The 22,115-nt window shown below is 36.9% G+C and overlaps 1 protein-coding gene across 1 annotated transcript in view; it reads left to right on the top strand.

Moving 5' to 3' along the window:
- Positions 1-21,603, top strand: part of LOC114353858 (protein I'm not dead yet-like) — a 55,063-nt gene extending 33,460 nt beyond the window's left edge. Inside the window, exons 2-7 of the mRNA XM_028305983.1 lie at positions 15,519-15,646; positions 16,903-17,050; positions 17,820-17,969; positions 19,193-19,308; positions 20,331-20,445; positions 21,508-21,603. Of these exons, the coding sequence (XP_028161784.1) occupies positions 15,600-15,646; positions 16,903-17,050; positions 17,820-17,969; positions 19,193-19,308; positions 20,331-20,445; positions 21,508-21,603 (672 nt within the window). The 5' untranslated portion in view covers positions 15,519-15,599. The remainder of the gene's footprint in view (positions 1-15,518; positions 15,647-16,902; positions 17,051-17,819; positions 17,970-19,192; positions 19,309-20,330; positions 20,446-21,507) is intronic.
- The last annotated feature ends 512 nt before the right edge of the window (positions 21,604-22,115 follow it).

Raw genomic sequence — 22,115 nt, forward strand, 5'->3', positions numbered from 1 at the left:
TACAAATCGACCTTGCTCAAATTCCCGCCAACAAACGCTGGAAAACATCCACGGGAATAGATCAGAGTCACTTTTAGAATATCATGAAATTCAATTGAAAAACCGTTTGACGCAAAGCTCGGAGGCACGCCCCCCATATTGGTTGACGTCAGAGTTGCGTAACCTGATGGTTACATCCACAGTAGGGTTACAATCGGTAGACCCGCCCAAGATGCGGACATCTGGTTGACGATGTTGTTATAGGTAGTTTTGTTGATACTTAAGTGCTTTTCTGCTAAAATCATTAACATGCATTTGTCCAGGAATTCCTGAACAATGTAAAAGCAGGCATTTGATCCATTCTTAAAAGCTTTATGGTCATGAATTTTACGCTTAATAAACAAATAAACTCATAGTTGAGCTTACCGTAGCCGTGTGCAAGAAATCTTTGATGCATTTCAATTTAAAAATTATATTTACAGACTTGGCATAAGAAATGAAAGTTTCCAGTCTTCATAAAATTTTCACGTGACGTAGTTCTACTGGACATACGTGTATAATCATGTGGACATTATGTTTGTGGACTAGGCGATCACCTTGCTCGTTCAATAGGATTTATGGGATCCACAGTTTTACGATCCCCCATTGTTTCACGTTTCCTATGGACTCATGGAGTTAGTTTGCTTAGGGCCTCGTTGTGGGTGTGCTATTTCAGAATGTGTTGTTGTTAGGTAGAATGCTAGGCAGCTTACATTCTAGTCATGTAAGGGTCTTAATAGTTTATTATTCATCATATTTTCAGCCACAGCACGTCCACTGCTGGACATAGGCTTCTCCCAATGATTTTCACATCGCCCGGTTGGTAGCGGCCTGCATCCAGCGCCTTCCTGCTACCTATAAGAGCTTATCGGTCCATCTTGGTATGTCGGTCAATCACTATAGTTTATTATTATGAAATGATAAATTAGTGACTTCTTATAATAAGCTTTCGTCTTCTATCTTCATTTATGATAAGATTAGTGGACCCTGTTCTTCCATCGAGGGTTGGAATCCCCCAAAACATTAAGTCTACTAGAATTCGGAACTGTTTGCAAAATAAAGTCTACTCTTTATAACCGACTTTTCAAAAAAAGAGGAGGTTCTGAATTCCAAAGTTTTTTTTATATTTGTCACCTCATTTTAGGAGATTACTCTTTGCATATTGTGTTTAAAGAAAATGTATCCTCGTGCCAGAAGTTAAAATATGAAATCCATCTCTCCCTTTTTCTACACGAGCCTGACCCGTTTGAACTCATAAATGCCATTGTATCTATTACAGTGAAACAATCGCAACCTCATCAATTGGATCAAATTCCCCACAATCGAAGTGTCCTCGCGTCGCTTCACTTAATCGCAATCTGATAGCCAATTAAAGTGCGGGCGCCTGTGTAGTGACGTCATTGGCATGATGGAAGCAGAGGTAGAAGGATTGCTAGTCAATGGTCTCTATAATACTTCGAACTCCTCCTATGTTCTGGTTAATTTCGTTGCGGGTCTAATGACAGTTTAACTTTTTCCCAGGAAAAAATGACTTGGTTGGGTTTTTATTGGCGGTCAAGCTGTAGATCCTGGCTACACAGGAGTTGCAGTGGTGGGAACGAGTGGTGGGAATAGTCCCGTGATTTATGTCTCTAAATTAGATAAGAATGAACGTAAATATCGCCAGACATTTCTATCGATGGACGCAGAGATAGAAGGTTGCTAGTCACTCGTTGTGTTGAGCGAAGATCAGAAGATTATGAAGAGCCACTCACACACATGAGGGACTCTGAGGGAATTATCGAAGATAATTTTAGCCTGATGGCNTGGGTCCAAAGACAGTTAACTTTCCCCCAGGAAAAAATGACTTGGTTGGGTTTTTATTGGCGGTCAAGCTGTAGATCCTGGCTACACAGAAGTTGCAGCGGTGGGAACGAGTGGTGGGAATAGTCCCGTGATTTATTTCTCTAAATTAGATAAGAATGAACGTAAATATCGCCAGACATTTTTATCGATGGACGCAGAGATAGAAGGTTGCTAGTCACTCGTTGTGTTGAGCGAAGATCAGAAGATTATGAAGAGCCACTCACACACATGAGGGACTCTGAGGGAATGATCGAAGATAATTTTAGCCTGAGGGCTCACGGCTATGCTTATCAATAGCAGTAGTAGCCTGCCTTAGACGTAGACTTATATGATGGACTTATTAACTGAGCATTTTTGGCAGTCATTTGTAAGGATCTAGGTACCATCAACCATTTTTGACAGTCATTTGTAAGCTGTACCATCAGAAAATTTGTATTCAGTCCACAGATCTAACCCTACTGCCAATTTAATCTCCATTGCATTAGTGTAGCCTTGAAATAGGCGGGAAGGGCATCATGATGGATTAACTGCATAGTTTGATGGACTATCATAATTATGCAGAGCGTTTTGTAATTGAAATGCCTGGAAAAGTTTTCCATTAACTAGGTATGAGATATTGAAAAAATACGGCTTGTAATCAATATTATGTACTTACGTACAAATAATCTAAGATCGACAAAGTAATATGTTTGCATAATATGCAACATGAATAAGTCCGTTACTTAGCGATATTTTTCTCAAGGAACAATTCGCTATTATCAGCAACTCTCAGTGCTTTTTCTTTTGCTGAAAAGATGTTTTAGAAAAGTAGCAGTGAACACTTATACTCGTAGTGATGAACTCTTTGCCTTATCACTGAATATGCTTATCCTGCGGGTTATGTTAAAGAAGCAAGAGAAATTAGACAGGCACATCATGATTTGGTAGATAGAATGTTCCCGCAAAAAATACATCCACGAGTGCAAAGAATGCCAGCCAGCTGATATTTTGATCTATTTTATGAATGTTTGGAAGAACGGAAACATGCAGTGTTTAAATCAATTCAGGGATATTTTCGTCTTCTAGATTCGAGAAATCGGATAGCTATTCGCGGCGATTTCATATTTCCATTACGACTACTTGTTCATGTTATTTGCATTCGAAATAGATCGACTATGAAAAATATGAAAAACGTTCGCATAACGTGACAAACCCATTCTTATACTGAAGTCTTCAGTGGCTATTTGATATAGATAAATAAAGTGCGGGCGTCATATGCTATGACGTCACTGGAGCCTTGAAACGAGCGGCAAGGTTGAGAATGTATGACGTCATAAGATGATCCATAGTAAAAATAGCTACTTATCAAGATCAGAAAACAATGCTCCAGTACGAATCTCTCATTCAAGGATTCAAACGTACAACTGATCTAAAATGAAGCTTGAACAGAGTTTTGAGTAGGTTAGAGATAAATGAGTCCACTAGGTGGACGGACGATCTGGTGAAGGTCGCGGGAAGAGCCTGGATGCGGGTCAGGTATTTGCCGCAATCGTACCTGATGTTTAGTGAGTTGCAGTCAAGGATAGTGAGTGTTAATAAACTAAACAACAAAATGGGACAATATTCGATCCGATCTCTTGACTAAAGGTCAAGAGTGACTGGAGGCCGCTGACCTATCTCAACTAGTGAGAGGTGTGGCGACCAGTTATCAAACTACCGGGTTTTAGATAGATTGCTTTTATCTGACAGTTAAGTCTGATAGTTCCGCATTAGTTCGGAAGTAATATAGTCCTAAATATATTTCATACTAGCTGTTCCCCGCGGTAAAAAGTAGCCTATGTGTTAATCCAGGATGTCAGCTAACTCCATACTACATTTTATTAAAATCACTCCAGCCGTTTAGACGTGAAGAAGTAACAAACATACACACTCACAAACTTTCGCCTTAATAACGCAACATTTTTCATTGATGCTCTGCTCCTATTGGTCTTAGCGTGATGGTGATAAATGGGCTATCCAACATAAAAATATTTTTTCCTGAGATTAGCAGGTTTATGTTTTAAAAAACTGAACAATGAGGGCTATCGTTTTTATACTTAAAAGTTGGCACCCCTGGCGATTGAAAGGACCTTAGGTACTCAAATTATGACTATGCAAATGCGATAGTCCTCCTGCCACTTTAGCGCTCACAAGTTGGTGCCACTGTCTTCGCTACTAGCAACTGTCAACTTGCTAGTAGCAAGTGACAGGACCTTACTCTACAGTGGCGCTAACTGGTGAGCGCTAAAACGATAGCCCTCATTAAACTCTTCAGCTTTTTCATATTAATACAGATTACAAAAACATGTTTGTTTGGAACATGAGATTATTTACTCGTGACAAAAAATAGAGTATGAGTGACATTATGACAGTATTAAGAGAGCCAGTGTGACCCAGTTTCATGTTGCTTAATTTGACGATGTGTGCATAAGATTGGATCGTCGTAAAATGTTTGAAAAACATGTTTACAACGTTTACAAACCAACACCATCACGATACCTTCATATCTAACGCGAAACGAGAAAAGCGAAAGTTTTTGAATTATTTTTACATTTATAAGGAAGGAAATTCTTAATTTTATTTATAAGGAAATTTCATGCGAAATACATAATTGGTTGATGGTTGTTTTGTTTATTTTTGTTTCACTGCATTATTTACCGGTTAAAATGAATAAAAATTTCGTTTAGTTTAGTTCGTACAAGTAGGTACTTATTATTATTCTGTGGTACAACGTACAACCCTCTGATAATTTACGCGAGGATTAGGCTACACTCCATGTGGTTCCGCCAGAGATTATGACCACTCTCTAAGTGTGATCGGCAACTGAGAGCTTTTTGTATTAACAGGCAGATGCCAATCGACACTCGCTAGTGATCTTATTTTGTCTCGATTCTCTGGTTGAAACCCTTTTCCACGAGTTAAAGTAGCATTTCTACCATAGTTCTTACTCCCACAACATTGAAAGAACGAGGATGTCTTTAATGTCTATCGTTTGTTGTATTAGCGAATGACTATGACTAATTCTCTATAATTTAAACATCGTTAATAACACAGCACGCACGCGCCTTGCTACCTTATTGTCCAAACTGACTTGAGTTAGCCACACCTGACACTTAGCCAAACAATGGGCAACCAAATGTTTTGGATAACCAACCGTAACAGTTCAGTTCCATTTGATATTGTGTAACACAAGTCCGTAACAGTTCGATCAACTTTTGACAAGTCGTTTTTAAACTTGTTCGTAGCAAACACACGAGTGCACATGCGATCTGATCTATACTAGACTAATATTATAAATGCGAAAGTTACTCTCTGTCTGTCTGTCTTGCTTTCACGCCTAAACCACTGAAGCGATTTTGATGAAATTTGGCATAGAGATATTAGTTTGAGTCTCGGGTAAGGACATAGGATAGTTTTTATCTCGGTTTTGAAACAGGGACGCGCGCGATATGTTTTTCTGTGACAGACAAAATTCCACGCGGGCGAAGCCGCAGGCGGAAAGCTAGTTTCTTATAAGATTTTAATAACGCATCTATTACCACTATTACTTAGTTTATCAGTTTGAAGACCTGCAGAATACAATTTTTTTAACGGCCGACAGTATGGTCGGCTTCTAAGTTCTAATTTGCGTGAGGAATCGGCAGATTAACAGCCCGAACAAATTATCGGCCGACATAAAGTCTGCAGTGAGCGGGGACTCTAAAAACCCTCCGTCTAGCGCAGTCGGGTAAAAAGAGAGTGACTTTAGACCCAGAGCAGTGATGTCCAAGAGGTCGACCGCGGTCCACCGGTGGACCGCGAAGACGATCTTGGTATCTCGCGAGAATTAAATAAACTGAACAGAATGATTGAAAATGAAAAATTCACTCTTCTAAACTCTACCTTGCAGTCGACTGCAAGAAATATTTTCGAGCATAAGTAGACCTCACAGGTCAAAAGTTTGGCCGCCCCTGGTCTACTAGAGTCTAGACAAAGTGCACATTATAATCGCAAACCAGTCGAAAAGTGGTCGAAAGGCCTTTTTTTGTATGGAGTTTTGACGGATTTGATTCTCGATTCGAACAAAAAGTGCAACTTGTCTAGGGGACAGGTTCGATTCCCGACGGGATCATTTTGTGTATAAGACGCCAGGATTTGACTTGTGCTATCGTCAACAATGTTAAATACTATTAATATCTTTGGTTATCGTTCGTAAATATGCAATGCACCTTGCCCATTTAAAAGATATGTAGGTACACACGTGAATACCGCAAACACGTGCCAATCTATTACAAACAATTGAAAGCCATATAAACAACTACAAACTAATCTACGGTAATGATGGTCAACTTACGCTAACTATTAAATAACTACTTTACTTTGAATGCTATTTAAATCAACATTTATTATGTGAATGTCGGAAGAACCACCTGTTTGTAGAATCCTTGCAAGTGCATTTGCACGAGGCGGCACATATGCCAGGTGGCATAGGGCTGCCAACAAACTAAGAAATTCACAGATTTTTTTTATAAAAACTTAAGTGGTTTTCGCCAATTAGCGATAGAGATAGCCAGCAGTTAAACATAGACTAATTCACTGATTCACCATGTACCCTGGTGATCAAAACAAATTTAACAATGAAAGTATACTACAAACAAAGTAAAGTACAGTTGAAGATTAAATTAGTCTTTTTTTGTTAATATTTCATATACATTTTCATAAGCTTACAGTCACATTAATGACTGGTCTTCTTCAAGACAATGTCTTGCCAACCCTAGCCCACACGGTCAGTTCCAGATTGTTTGCATAACTGCAGCCATGCATGTTTGAACAATGCTGTATTATCAATTGCAGTTGTAGTTAAACCTGTTCTGATTTGCATTACAATGAGGTCATTTTGTTGACAACTAAGATTAACAGCGGACTTCCGTTTACTGTGACAGTGAGTGAGAAGTTATTATAGTGTACTTCAGCGACTTGACAGGAAGTTAGAATGTGTGTATAAGTGGTACGAATATTACTGGTAGTGGTATTTACTGTCATAATACAGCATTTGTCTCGAAGCGCTGGTAGGGCCCAAAAGATAAGAAGACATGTAAAGTGCCCCATAAGGGCTAGTTTTTTTTTTTACTATATTTTGACATTCGTAAGTGCCACCTATGGGCATAATTGAATTTTGATTTTGCATTGAAAAAAATCCATAGCAAAAAGTTTAGATAAAAGTGGCTGGTTGGAACTTAGTTTCAATTAATTATTAATTAATTCTCATCATTAGTCTTAGCTAGCATTAGTAGTCTTATATTTAGTAAACATAAAACTTCTTGCATATAATCTTATTGGTTGAAATCCTATTAGATAAACAACTGATCACTGCATCAATTGTGAGTGCTGTATTGATGTTTTGTACCTACATTTTAATTTTCCAATGAGTGTATTATTGCATTCACTTAACCCTTAACCACTGACGTACGTACGTGGTACGTCGGTCGAACGGTTTTTCGTTCAAAACTTCATTTTGTGCGGGAATTTTTGCGTCTCCTTTTTGGTAGTTTCCTAGTAGCCAGAGATGCGTGTACGACGGGAGAAAATAGATGGGTAGCACGTCCCTAAGTAGGAGAGCTGGACCACCCGACGTATGTGGTACGTAACGTCAGTGTTAGTGTAACTTTTTCAACGTCGCTTTTGTATGTTGGTCCATAGATGAAATTAATTGTTAGCAGTCTAATTTATTTACTTGGCCGTCTATATATAAAAAACCTTATTTACGCCAAACATTATTACAAATGACGAAGAAATTAGCAAAAAATCCAGTAGATGAAATTTTTTATATTAGTTGCGGTTTTCGAGGACAATCATCATGATGGTGAAGGAGCTTTAGTTCGTGGCTTTGGATTTGACTTCTTCTGAAGATTGTATACCATATTTTCATATTTTCTAGCTAGTTTGAAGCACGGCAAACTGGTGACCAGGTCATCAAACAAAGAAAGACTATAGAAAATAGCCTTCCTAAATGAATTGTATTAAAAAGTGACTTAATTTGTGAATTATTCCTATTGTGATTTTTTCCTGATTAAAACTGTTATTAATCTTTAATATGGCCAAAATAGAAGTTTCTAGTGTTATCGAATATTTTTGTGTTGATTTTTAAAAAATGCATGTCTAACTTTTATTACATCTGGAGGATTTCACCAATATCATACTATTCTATTAATGTTATTATGTTTTTTTACTATCTCTGTTTAATATAAACATGTGTTAATAATTTAAATTAAAATTTCACCAAAGTTACACACTATTGATACATCAGGAGGTCTTCAAAGTTACGTACGTATGCCGTACGTACGTCAGTGTTAGTGTAACAAAATGACACGTCAGTGGTTAAGGGTTAATGTTAATATAATAAAATGATTCTCTCATGACACAAATGAACTGATTTGATGATATGATACTCTTGTCAATCACACGCAGCTACACTTCACCAATTTGAAAGATTCATTTCTTAGGATTGTGTAATGGAATATAGCTAAATATACACTAAAATACTTGATCTTCTAATACTGACACCTACACAAAGTGTTGTTTGATCGATTGGTTGATTGTTTGTAAGCCAAATTAAATTATTATTCTGTGGTATAACTAAGATATTATCAACTTCATAAAAATTAGAAAACTTTACAGATAATGATAAGTAAAAAAAACTATTAATGCTTATTTTTTAAGTTACAATGTATTTATATGCCAAACCCTAGATTTACAGTGTTGAAGAGGTAAAAACATAACCTCAAAATAACACAAAATTTTAGCGTTTTTCAAACACTTTCAATACCTGTTTCAGCTTTTATAGCCACTAATTGATTTAAACATATTTATCAAATGATCAGATAGCCCTGATAACGAAAAGGAACCATAAAATTAGTTATAATTTAACTTACCTTCGGACTCCGACTTCGGTTGTTGTTCAGTCATTGCGCACAGCACTTATTCACTGTCCGTATTAATGTTTATATTCTTTCTTTATGTAATTATAATAAAATAGAACTAGTACCATTAAATAATTAAGATAAATGTTGATTTTTCAATCGTAAAATAAATAATTGAGTACAGATGTACAGATTGTTTTGTTTTGACAATTTTGACACATGTCATGTCACATTTATTCATGTGGCACTATGGANTTTTTGTCTATATCAAATAATCTTCAAAATAATTATGTTATGGTACTTATTTTTATTCATTTGTAGTCAAAGGATGGAAACTATTTAAAGGCACTTGATGTTCAAAGATTTATTTTTTATTAAAAAAGCATACTTAACACGTTCACACTGCGTTATCGGGTCGAATTGACCTTAGGTGCTGGATGCGTTGGTGTGGGATGGATATATTATTCGGTCTTTTCAGTAGCACAGTGTTTTAGAAACCCTCAAAATCGGACATGATTAAGTTAATGCCATGAGTCGATAGCGTCTTACGTTTCAATCACAAGAGTGAAACTCACGTGTGCTCATTTTACTTGGTTTTTGAGAAAAAAATTGTGAAAGTTGGCCGTTTTTAACAATCCTAAAAATAAAAAAAAATTTTTTTTAATAATTANCGGGTCTAATGACAGTTTAACTTTTTCCCAGGAAAAAATGACTTGGTTGGGTTTTTATTGGCGGTCAAGCTGTAGATCCTGGCTACACAGGAGTTGCAGTGGTGGGAACGAGTGGTGGGAATAGTCCCGTGATTTATGTCTCTAAATTAGATAAGAATGAACGTAAATATCGCCAGACATTTCTATCGATGGACGCAGAGATAGAAGGTTGCTAGTCACTCGTTGTGTTGAGCGAAGATCAGAAGATTATGAAGAGCCACTCACACACATGAGGGACTCTGAGGGAATTATCGAAGATAATTTTAGCCTGATGGCTCACGGACTAGGCTTATCAATAGCAGTAGTAGCCTGCCTTAGACGTAGACTTATATGATGGACTTATTAACTGAGCATTTTTGGCAGTCATTTGTAAGGATCTAGGTACCATCAACCATTTTTGACAGTCATTTGTAAGCTGTACCATCAGAAAATTTGTATTCAGTCCACAGATCTAACCCTACTGCCAATTTAATCTCCATTGCATTAGTGTAGCCTTGAAATAGGCGGGAAGGGCATCATGATGGATTAACTGCATAGTTTGATGGACTATCATAATTATGCAGAGCGTTTTTTAATTGTAATGCCTGGAAAAGTTTTCCATTAACTATTCAATGAATCAGTAGAATGTTCCCGCAAAACATATGCAAGGAAAAAGCTATCTACCAGATATTTTGATCTTGAAAGATCGGAAACATGCAGTGTTTAAATCAATTCAGGGATATTTTCGTCTTCTAGATTCGAGAAATCGGATAGCTATTCGCGGCGATTTCATATTTCCATTACGACTACTTGTTCATGTTATTTGCATTCGAAATAGATCGACTATGAAAACGTTCGTGTAACGTGACAAATCCATTCTTATACTGAAGTCTTCAGTGGCTATTTGATATAGATAAATAAAGTGCGGGCGTCATGTGCTATGACGTCACTGGAGCCTTGAAACGAGCGGCAAGGTTGAGAATGTATGACGTCATAAGATGATCCATAGTAAAAATAGCTACTTATCAAGATCAGAAAACAATGCTCCAGTACGAATCTTCATTTAAGGATAGATTCAAACGTAACTGATCTAAAATGAAGCTTGAACAGTTTTGAGTAGGGTAGAGATAAATGAGTCCACTAGGTGGACGGATGATCTGGTGAAGGTCGCGGGAAGAGCCTGGATGCGGGTCAGGTATTTGCCGCAATCACAACCGATGTTAAGTGAGATGCAGTCTAGGATAGTGAGTGTTAATAAACTAAATAATAATAAAACAATCAAAATGGGACAATATTCGATCCGATCTCTTGACAAAAGATCAAGAGTGACTGGAGGCCGCTGACCTATCTCAACTAGTGAGAGTTGTGGCGAGTGGCGACCAGTTACCAAACTACCGGGTTTTAGATAGATTGCTTTTATCTGACAGTTAAGTCTAATAGTTCCGCATTAGTTCGGAAGTAATATAGTCCTAAATATATTTCATACTAGCTGTTCCCCGCGGTGTTACCCGCGGTAAAAAGTAGCATTATGTGTTAATCCAGGATGTCAGCTAACTCCATACTACATTTTATTAAAATCACTCCAGCCGTTTAGACGTGAAGAAGTAACAAACATACACACTCACAAACTTTCGCCTTAATAACGCAACATTTTTCATTGATGCTCTGCTCCTATTGGTCTTAGCGTGATGGTGATAAATGGGCTATCCAACATAAAAATATTTTTTCCTGAGATTAGCAGGTTTATGTTTTAAAAAACTGAACAATGAGGGCCATCGTTTTTATACTTAACAGTTGGCACCCCTGGCGATTGAAAGGACCTTAGGTACTCAAATTATGACTGCAAATGCGATAGTCCTCCTGCCACTTTAGCGCTCACAAGTTGGTGCCACTGTCTTCGCTACTAGCAAGTGACAGGACCTTACTCTACAGTGGCGCTAACTGGTGAGCGCTAAAACGATAGCCCTCATTAAACTCTTCAGCTTTTTCATATTAATACAGATTACAAAAACATGTTTGTTTGGAACATGAGATTATTTACTCGTGACAAAAAATAGAGTATGAGTGACATTATGACAGTATTAAGAGAGCCAGTGTGACCCAGTTTCATGTTGCTTAATTTGACGATGTGTGCATAAGATTGGATCGTCGTAAAATGTTTGAAAAACATGTTTACAACGTTTACTAAGCACACCATCACGATACCTTCATATCTAAAGCGATACGAGGAAAGCGAAAGTTTTGGAATTATTTTTATAGGTACTTTTAAGGAAGGAAATTCTTAATTTTATTTATAAGGAAATTTCATGCGAAATACATAATTGGTTGATGGTTGTTTTGTTAATTTTTGTTTCACTGCATTATTTACTGGTTAAAATTAATTAAAATTTCGTTTAGTTTAGTTCGTACAACGTACAACCCTCTATAATTTACTCGAGGATTAGGCTACACTCCATGTGGTTCCGCCAAAGTATAGGACCACTCTCTAAGTGTGATCGACAACTGAGAGCTTTTTGTATAAATAACAGGCAGATGCCAATCGACACTCGCTAGTGATTTTATTTTGTCTCGATTCGCTAGTTGAAACCCTTTTCCACGAGTTAAAGTAGCATTTCTACCATAGTTCTTACTCCCACAACATTGAAAGAACGAGGATGTCTTTAATGTCCATCGTTTGTTGTATTAGCGAATAGCTATGACTAATTCTCTAAAATTTAAACATCGTTAATAATACACAGCACGCGCCTTGCTATTTTATTGTCCAAACCGACTCCAGTTAGCAACACCTGACACTTGGCCAAACAATGGGCAACCAAATGTTTTGGATAACCAACCGTAACAGTTCAGTTCCATTTGATATTGTGTAACACAAGTCCGTAACAGTTCGATCAACTTTTGACAAGTCGTTTGTTATTTGTAAACTCGTTTGTGGCAAACACACTAGTACACATGCACTCTGATTTCTTATAAGATTTTTATATATTACTAGCTTTTGCATTTAGTTTCGTCATAAATTAATAGCCGTATATGTTATTCTGGGTTATAAACAATAATACTGTAAAGTTTCATCAAAATCCGTTCAGTAGTTTCTGCGTGAAAGAGTAACAAACATCCACACATCTAAACATCCAAACTTTCGCATTAGTACGATTAGTACGATACCTACGTTTATTTTGGTCTAAGATACCTCTATCAGCTATTTGCTCGACTTTAGCTATAAGAACGAGGAATCGGCCGATACCAAATCTGTGTTGTGAGTACTTAGGTATTGACAATACTTGTTCCCACTGATTAACAGCCTGACCAAACTATAGGCCGACATAAAGTCTGCAGTGAGCGAGGACTCGTAACAAGGGAGTGTTGGTTCGATTCCCGGGTCAATTTGTGAATAAGATGCCAGAGTTTACCTTGATGTGCTATCGTTAACGATGTTAGTTAATTAACGTTGGTTGTCGTTCGAATTCGTATATGCGATGCACCTTGCATTTTCCTAACATATTAAAATATGCACACACGTGAATACCGCAGACACGTGCCAATCTATTACAAACAATTGAAAGCCATATAAATAACTACAAACTAATCTACGATAATAATGATGGTCAACTTACGCTAACTATTAAATAACTACTTACTTTGAATGCTATTTAAATCAACGTTTATTATGTGAATGACGGAAGAACCACCTGTTTGTAGAATCCTTGCAAGTGCAGTTGCACGAGGCGGCACATATGCCAGGTGGCATAGGGCTGCCAATAAGCCTAGAAATTCACGGATTTTATTATAACTTTAGGTGGTATTCGCAAATTTGCAAAAACCGACTTTAAATACGAAATATTGAGTTTCTATAACATGGAGTAGGTACTCCATTGGTTCTCCCTGACTAGTGAGTATGCAATTTAATGCATTTTCTGACAAAAAAATATGTAGTGCCTTTTGTACGTAGAATTTTTCGCTGGTAATAACGCCCGCCCTAATAGCCATTTGGTAGAAGGTTAGATGGCATAATTCGATAGACAAGAGTAGGTAACTTGTCATCATATCAATGTCTGCATAAGCTGCAAGCAAGCTCTTGGTTGGACCCACAACTAATCTTAGTATATTATAGTTTTTGAGCTTCATAACAATTAGGTAGATGATAAAATTTTTATTAATTTAAGGTATACCTTACCTTGTTTGTAGTATATTTTCATTGTAAAACAGTTGAAGATTAGCCTTTTCTTCATAAGCACATTGAATAAAGTTTCATAAGCAAGTGTACAGTCACATTAATGACTGGTCTTCTTCAAGACGATATCTTGCCAACCCTAGCCCACACGGTCAGTTCCAGATTGTTTGCATAACTGCAGCCATGCATGTTTGAACAATGCTGTATTATCAGTTGCAGTTGTACTTAAACCTGTTCTGATTTGCATTATAATGCGGTCATTTTGCTGACAACTAAGATTAACAGCGGACTTCCGTTTACTGTGACAGTGAGTGAGAAGTTATTATTGTGTACTTCAGCGACTTTACAGGAAGTTAGATTATTGCACCAGTATGTACGGCACAGTGGAACAAATATTATGTATTTACTGTCAATACAACATTGAAAAAATATTCCATTGCAAAAAGTTTTGTTAAAAGTATCTGGTTGAAACTTAAGTTTCAAATAATTGATTCTCATCATTAGTCTTAGCACTTAGATTTTGTAAGCAAATGTTAAAATGATTTCAAATTATCTTGTTGGTTGTCCAATTAAATAAATAAACTCTGATCACTGCATCAGCAATTGTGCTGAATTCTTGATTTGTACTTTATCATTAACCAATCAAATAATCAATAAACCAGTGCTTTATTGCAATCAGCCAACATTCATTTAATAAAATTATTTCTTATGCCATAAATCTATCATCTGTGAAAAGATTTTTTAAAATGAAAATAAAATGGTTTATTCGGCGACACAAAACAACATCAAGAATAACAAAACTAAAAAAAATAATGAATTTACTTGCAGCCACTCTTCATCACTTTGCAGTGTCATTTCTTAAGATTGTTTAATGGAATATAGCTAAATATCTGATTCTAATACTGACACATGCACAGTGTTGGTTGATCCAAATGATTTTTATCTCAAAATTTTTAACAAATTGTTTGCAAGCCAAAGTAGACAGCAGACAGGTAGTGATTATGATGCTATCAACTTTATAAAGATTAGAAAACTTTACTGACTATGGTATGTAAAAAAAAACTATTAATCCCTATTTTTTAAGTCACAAAGTTATACCAAATCGTAGATTAGTCAGTGTTGAAGAGGTAAAAAATAACCTCAAAAGAACATTAAATTTTAGCGTTTTTTAAACACTTTCAATACTTGTTTCAGCTTTTATAACCACTAATTGGTTTAAACATATTTATCAAATGATCAGATAGCCCTGATAACGAAAAGGAACCATAAAATTAGTTATAATTTAACTTACCTTCGGACTCCGACTTCGGTTGCTGTTCAGTCATTGCGCACAGCACTTATTCACTGTCCGTATTAATGTTTATGTTCTTTCTTTATGTAATTACAGTAAAATATAACTAGTACCATTAAATAATTAAGATAAATGTTGATTTTTCAATCGTAAATTAATTTGAGTACAGATTGTTTTGTTTTGACAATTTTGACATATGTCATATCAAAGTGATAGTGATGTATGTGGTATAATGGTGGCTGCATTGGAAGCGTTTAGTTTTTCCTTAATTACCGATAAGAAGTGTGAACTCAATAGAGCTCACTGACTTGACTTGATGTTTTATCGATATATCTTATTCAGTTATTTTAAACTAAAAGAAAGAGAGAATAAATGGAACCGGAATTGTCATCACTTTTGTTTTCATAAATGTCAAAATCAGACAAATGTCAATAAATTGTTTTGAATTTACTCGCGGTGTTTTGCTTTGAATTGTCTTTTTAATAATTTGGTAATTAATTCGCCTGAAAACGTAAAAAATACACGACGAGATGATAGAACCTAAATTGTTCATCATTGAGAAATTAAATATTATTTTTTGTTTGTTCCAGACGAAGAAGAGAATGTGAAGAATCAAGAATACTCAACTTCATTTAGTTTTTGGTGAAAAATACATCAAATAATCTTCAAAAATGTCTAATGCGGTGGAAAACGGCGTTCCCGTGAACGATGAGATTCGGTAATTATTGAATTTGGTTTATATTAGGTAATATACGATATTTTATACTACCCTACAAAAAGCAATACTACTCAGCTATAATGAATAAATCAAAAGGATTTTTCATACACAACAATTAATTACACGACTNCCCCTTTACCCAAAAATTACCTATTGGCACATATCACATACACAGGATGTTATAAAAATAAACTTATCTACTTCTATAATGTTTTTTCCAGAGTTTTAGGAGATATTTGATAAAAGAGTAAATACACATAAAAAATACCTGTGTAGCCCGGTACTAACCGTTTGTAAGTGCCTCAGCTGATGCTATGTTTGTTCACGTATGTCCAGCATGGCACTGCATGATTATAAAATTGATTTACTTAAAAATAACATGCTTATTATTACTATAGTATTTTTTTCTGTAGTGTACAGTTCAGTGTTTCAATAGCATGTTTTAGACTTCTTCAACAATTTAAAATTAATATAATTTATGATGTAAATATGACATTACATTCATGAGTTGTCTCACTATGTCTATAATTAATTTATTTGTAGTATTGCACATTCTGTTTTCGGTTCTTCATTCTTCAGTTTTATCCATTGCAACTTTATTTTCAATACAAACACATAATTCACACAAACGTAACTTATTCTTCAACCATTTTTATCATTACCTACCTTTACTTTTGAACTTTTTTATCTTATTGAATTTTTTATTTATCACCTTTTGCATTATATTGTGATACATAAAATTGCCAGAGAATTAATAAAAGAAAAAATGAAACTTGACTTAATTCAGTCATCTCTGAAGCTGACTTAATTTTTTATAAATAACAAATAATGATTACAATCATCATCATCATCATCATGTCAGCCATAGGACGTCCACTGCTGAACATAGGCCTCCCCTAATGCTTTCCACATTGATCGATTGGTAGCGGCCTGCATCCAGCGCTTCCCTGCTACCTTTACGATGTCGTCGGTCCACCTTGTAGGTGGACGTCCCACGCTGCGCCTTCCGGTACGCGTCCTCCATTCCAGAACCTTGCTGCCCCATCGGCCGTCAGTTCTGCGTCAATGATTACAATAGTGTTCTTATTATTAAAAATCAGTTTAAATGGAAATCTCATCACAATACAATGCAATGGTACTTACATGGAATGTGAATGTTTTCATTTAATAATTTTGCTTTTTTTATTTACAGTGCACTAACATCGCACCGGGTACAAACAGGTCGTTATAATATGTGTGTTTGTTCTTTTTTCCAGCGGAACCACCTATTTTTTTTCCAGAAGTAGGTCGAGCGCTTCGCTATGGCAACGGATAAGTCTATTCTTGTCCATCTACTGGAAGTCGCTGATAGTGGTGCTGACACCACTGATACTGTTGCCCATTCCGATCATGAACCATGCCCCAGTAAGTCTTTAAAGATGATTTTTATTTAATTTTACTCTTTTATTAGTTGTAAATAAAAAAGTAAGTTCCAATCACTCTTTTAAGATTGTAATTAGTAGATTAATATCATCTTATATTTTTTCATTTTTTTGGCAGTTTATAAAGCATAGAATATACTACACATGCATTCATTAAAAAAAGATGTAGTAAAAATAAATGCTTACAGGCTTTTTTAGCATACGCCACCGTGAATAAATGTAAAAAAATAAAAAAGAACAAAAAAGCAAGTTTTTTTCTCATAAGAACAAGCAGTTAAAATCCGTTTTGTTTTTTAAAGAAAAAATACTGTACTTTTAATTTAACCTTGCAGAACTGCAGACTAGCAATAAAACTTACAGAAGTTGATTTCATCAAGCTGTCACCACTGTGTAAATCTGGCAGAAGTTGCCACAGCTATTTATACAGTGGTAAACAGCTTGCGAGTTTTATTGCTAAAGCCCGGTCTGTGAGCACGTAGAATTTTGTCCATTGACCCCAAGCTACCCATCCTTATCGCTCGTGCGTAAATATTGCTGTCGCGACTGTGCGACGGGCGGCCGCAGTGGGTGTGCGAGCGCAACAGCAACATAATTATGCGCGAGCGAGAAGGATGGGTAGCTTGGGGTCATTGGACGAAATTCTACGTGCTCACAGACCGCGCTTTATTTATATGTACAGTGGTAAACAGCTTGCGAGTTTTATTGCTAGTCTAATAAACCTCTCTTGAAATTCGTTCTCGTATTTCTTCCAGGCTTACAGATGCATGTACGTGGTGCTCATCATGGCGATATTCTGGGTGTTGGAGCTGCTGCCTCTGCCGGTCACCTCCATGCTGCCGATCGTCCTGTTCCCCACCATGGGAATACTGAACTCGGACCAGACCTGTGCTGCTTATATGAAGGTAATTTCAGCCACAGGAGCAGGACATACAGGGTGTTAGGTAAATCAAACTGCTAGGGGAGGTAACTCTACTAATGTACTACCCCTAAAAATATGAAAAAAAAGCGTATAAAGAAACAAAAAAAAAACATTTTTTTTTAAAGTGAAAATAAATCAGCTTTGCCTAAGTATCTGGCTATAATTGCTGTGTTAGGAGTTTATTTGTACTTTTTTCTAACTAACATTAATTTTACATGATCGCTTTGTTTATCTGTAAACAAACTTTTGAAAATAATGACTAGATTTAGAGTTTAGAGCACTTTATTAAAAAAAAATCCGAACCTAATTTTTTTTTTCATATTTTTAGGCATAGTACATTAGTAGAGCTACCTCCCCTAGCAGTTTGATTCACCCATTCTGGGACACCCTGTATAGGCTTCCCCCAATGATTTCCATATGATGATGGAATGTTGTTACTCTTTCACGCAAGAAATAAGTTTAGAAGCCACGATCGCCGAACGGTGAAGGGGTCGACTCGTGATCCGGGGAACGCGGATTCGGTCCCCGCCGCCGTTCGACTATTGTGGTGAGCTCACTCGTGATACAAGCATATTTAGCTTAGTACGAGGGGCTAACGCGGGAGTATTATTAATTTGTGAAATAACAAATTCAAATTACTAATTATCATTAAAAAAAAGCTAATGAACGAATTTTGAATGAAAACTGCAGTATCAAATATAACATATTGCAATTTCCACACAAATTGTAATTATCGAAAAGGAATTTGACATCCAATATTGTTTAGTACCCATAGTACAAGTTTTTCTTAGTTTGGGACTAGAGGCGTATTGGAAATACCCAAGGATATTTATTGAATGTCTTTTTGAGACTTTAATGTTGATTCCCTTATTTAAAACTAGATTTCATTAGAGAATCAACCTTTTTGTTTGAACACATACCAAAGAAACACCTTGTATAAAACCCGGTCTGTGAGCACGTAGAATTTTGTCCAATGACCCCAAGCTACCCATCCTTATCGCTCGCGCGTAATTATATTGCTGTCGCGACTGTGCGACGCGCGCCCGCAGTGAGTGTGCGAGCGCGACAGCAACATAATTACGCGCGAGCGATAAGGATGGGTAGCTTGGGGTCATTGGACGAAATTCTACGTGCTCACAGACCGGGCTTTTGATCTGTTTTGTACCTCTTTTCATGCAGTAAATAACTTTGATTTTGTATTTGCAGGAGACAAACATGATGTTCATGGGAGGGCTGATGATAGCGGCTGGCGTCCAGCATTCCAAGCTTCCGAAGCGAGTGGCGCTGTGGACTGTCCAGGTGGTGGGCTGCTCGCATAGGAGGTTCGTTTTCTTTAACCCTTTATAAGAAAAAAGATAGTGGGAATATATTGTAACTAGCCGCCCGCGAATTCGTACGCGTAGATCCCGTTTTACCCCCTTAGGGGTGGAGTTTCGTAAAATTCTTTCTTAGCGGATGCCTGCGTCCAAATTTCAGCCCGATCTGTCCAGTTGTTTGGGCTGTGCGTTGATAGATCACTATGTCAGTCAGTCACCTTTGAGTTATATGTATTTAGATATGTCGGCCGTTTGATGTAGTGGTTCGGAACGGACTACTATGCCGAGAGGTCCCGGGTTCGATTCCCGGCCGGGTAGAAATTGAAATGATGAATTTTAATTTCTGTAATGGGTAGTACCCATAGTACTTTGCTTAGTTTGGGACTAGAAGCGTAGTGTAAAATGTCCAAGGATATTTATTTTTTTATTTATTTCCCACCGCTGCAACTTCTAGTAGCCAGGATCTACAGCTTGACCGCCAATAAAAACACAACCAGTGGAGGTTAAATTATAACGCAGTGGGAATATAGTTCCCATCATATTTTGAACTTTATTCCCTTCTATTAAGGTCCTAAAATACTGAAATATTTGGACTTGTTATATAAAAAAGGGAACGGGGAAAATATTATAAACAACTTAGTATACCTTCACTGAGAAACACAAATTTCCTGCAAACCTAGATATTACGATAATACCTACCAGGAGTGTCACAGTCCTGACACTCCTGGCATGTGACGTCATGTGAAAGCTTTATGATTTTCAATGTGGTGCCCCTTACAAATCATGTATTTTCAAAACTAAATAAATCGACGTCGGACTATGGGTTTTTGCCACTGGATTTTGAACTTTACTGAAATGAAACAAGTTTAAGAAATATTTTTCTCTACACTCTCTAAAGAGTCCCAATTTTTCTCATTGCAAGCTAAACATCGGTATCATGTTCACGACGATGTTCGATGTGGGTTTTTGCCACTGAGTTTTGAACTTTACAGATATGAAAGAAGGTTGATTTAGCTTTCTCATTGCAGACTAAACTTCGGGCTGACCTTCGTGACGATGTTCATATCGATGTGGGTGTCCAACGCCGCCGCTACAACTATGATGGTGCCCATTGTTGAAGCCATCTTGGAAGTCTTAGAACAGGTAAGTCATATCAGTAGAATAGAACAGGTGTCCATTCTCACTCTTCGCGTAGATAAAACATCAGCTGGCGTATAGATGACCCACCTGAACTGTCCCACCAAACTCAATGACAGGGGGGCGCTACCATCGTTCAACTATATGGTTTCCAACATGGCAAAAATCGGAACCAGCGATCCGGTATTGACGGTGGCGCCCCACTGTCAATGTCATGGATAGGACAGTTCAGTATTTTGGAACTATAGTGTGAGTTTACGTCAAACGCATTCGATGTCGACTGCGTAAAAAAGTGACATTAAATGTATGACGGATTGTACAGCGCCCCTAGCGGAAACTATCAAGAACTAAAATCTTTATATATTTTTTAACGCAGTTGATATCGAATGCGTTTGATATAACCTCACACTACGCCCACAGGCCTCTCCAAGCTGTGAGGAGTGTAGGACAAATCCTCCATTTGCCTCTGATATATGGCTATCATATATGGGTCATACCAGGCCGGTTCATCTCCGCGAGTTTACATCGAAAACAAAACAAGCACGATGGCACCCTACAGGATACTATTCGACAAGGCCTCACATACGAGCGAGCATTGACTCACGCACGCGTATTCTTGTGTATGATGGAAAAAAATAAAGAAAATGGTGTACTAAATACTGTGCAGTATTTAACTGCCTAAATAATAATAAAAACACAGAATGTACTTTTTTAAGTTGCCTGAAGACACTGAGAGGTAAATAAGTGATTAATATTATTCATGATAATTCATGCTTATTCATGTATTTCCTCCGCCATTTTCTGCAGTTTGGCACCTCACGTCACACATAATTTTATCGAAGTCAGCCCTATGGCTTCGGCGCAGTACCGATCACTGACGTTTGTCAATAAAATGGTGCTTGACTCTTGAGACAAGCTAAATTACACCATATTGTTATGGACATTGAGCATACATTTTTTTAAATACCTTCTGTACGTAGTACTTATTATTATTCTGTGGTCATACTCCTAGATGACATGATGGCGATGATGAAAGTTAGTTTATGTATTATTTTTTCGTTATTCCAGCAAGGACTGGGTGACGTTTATATCAACAGGAAGAAGAACGCTCTCCCAGAGAACGGGAAAGACGTGAAACCTGCAAAGGACTCTGAAGAAGAGTGAGTATTTAGTCAATTGACGTAATTATAGACTAAGAGCTAGTGAACGCCAGACCTACGTCATTTTATAAAAGCTGAAAGTTTTCCAGCGTATGCTCCCAATATAGGATATAATGTTGGTGAATTATAAAGTTTGAGTGATGGTGGCTTTGGGAGCTACCCTAAAAAAACTGTCTGGCAAGGAGTTGGAACTGTCAAAACTGTCTGGCTGTGGGGAAAATACTTCTAATTATTGCCCAAATCTATATTATATGTATAAAGCTCGATTATTATACATAAAGTTTCATAAGTAGTTTTTTATATTGACATTTAAAATCCTAAATAAGACGCTACCTCACTAGCTTTATATTTGATAATATCGAGAATGTCTCCGTAGCTCAGTGAAGAGATGAGCAGTCACCCGACAAGCAAGAAGACTTGGTTTTAAGTCCCAATAAACCCAGTCATAAAACATAATAGACAATTTGACACCATTCCCTAATAATTCGAAATCACAACTTTTTTAAAAAGACACTT

This window comes from Ostrinia furnacalis, unplaced genomic scaffold (genome assembly GCF_004193835.3).
Source record: "Ostrinia furnacalis isolate ACB-3 unplaced genomic scaffold, ASM419383v2 OfSCF1848, whole genome shotgun sequence".
In the NCBI taxonomy this organism is placed as follows: domain Eukaryota; kingdom Metazoa; phylum Arthropoda; class Insecta; order Lepidoptera; family Crambidae; genus Ostrinia; species Ostrinia furnacalis.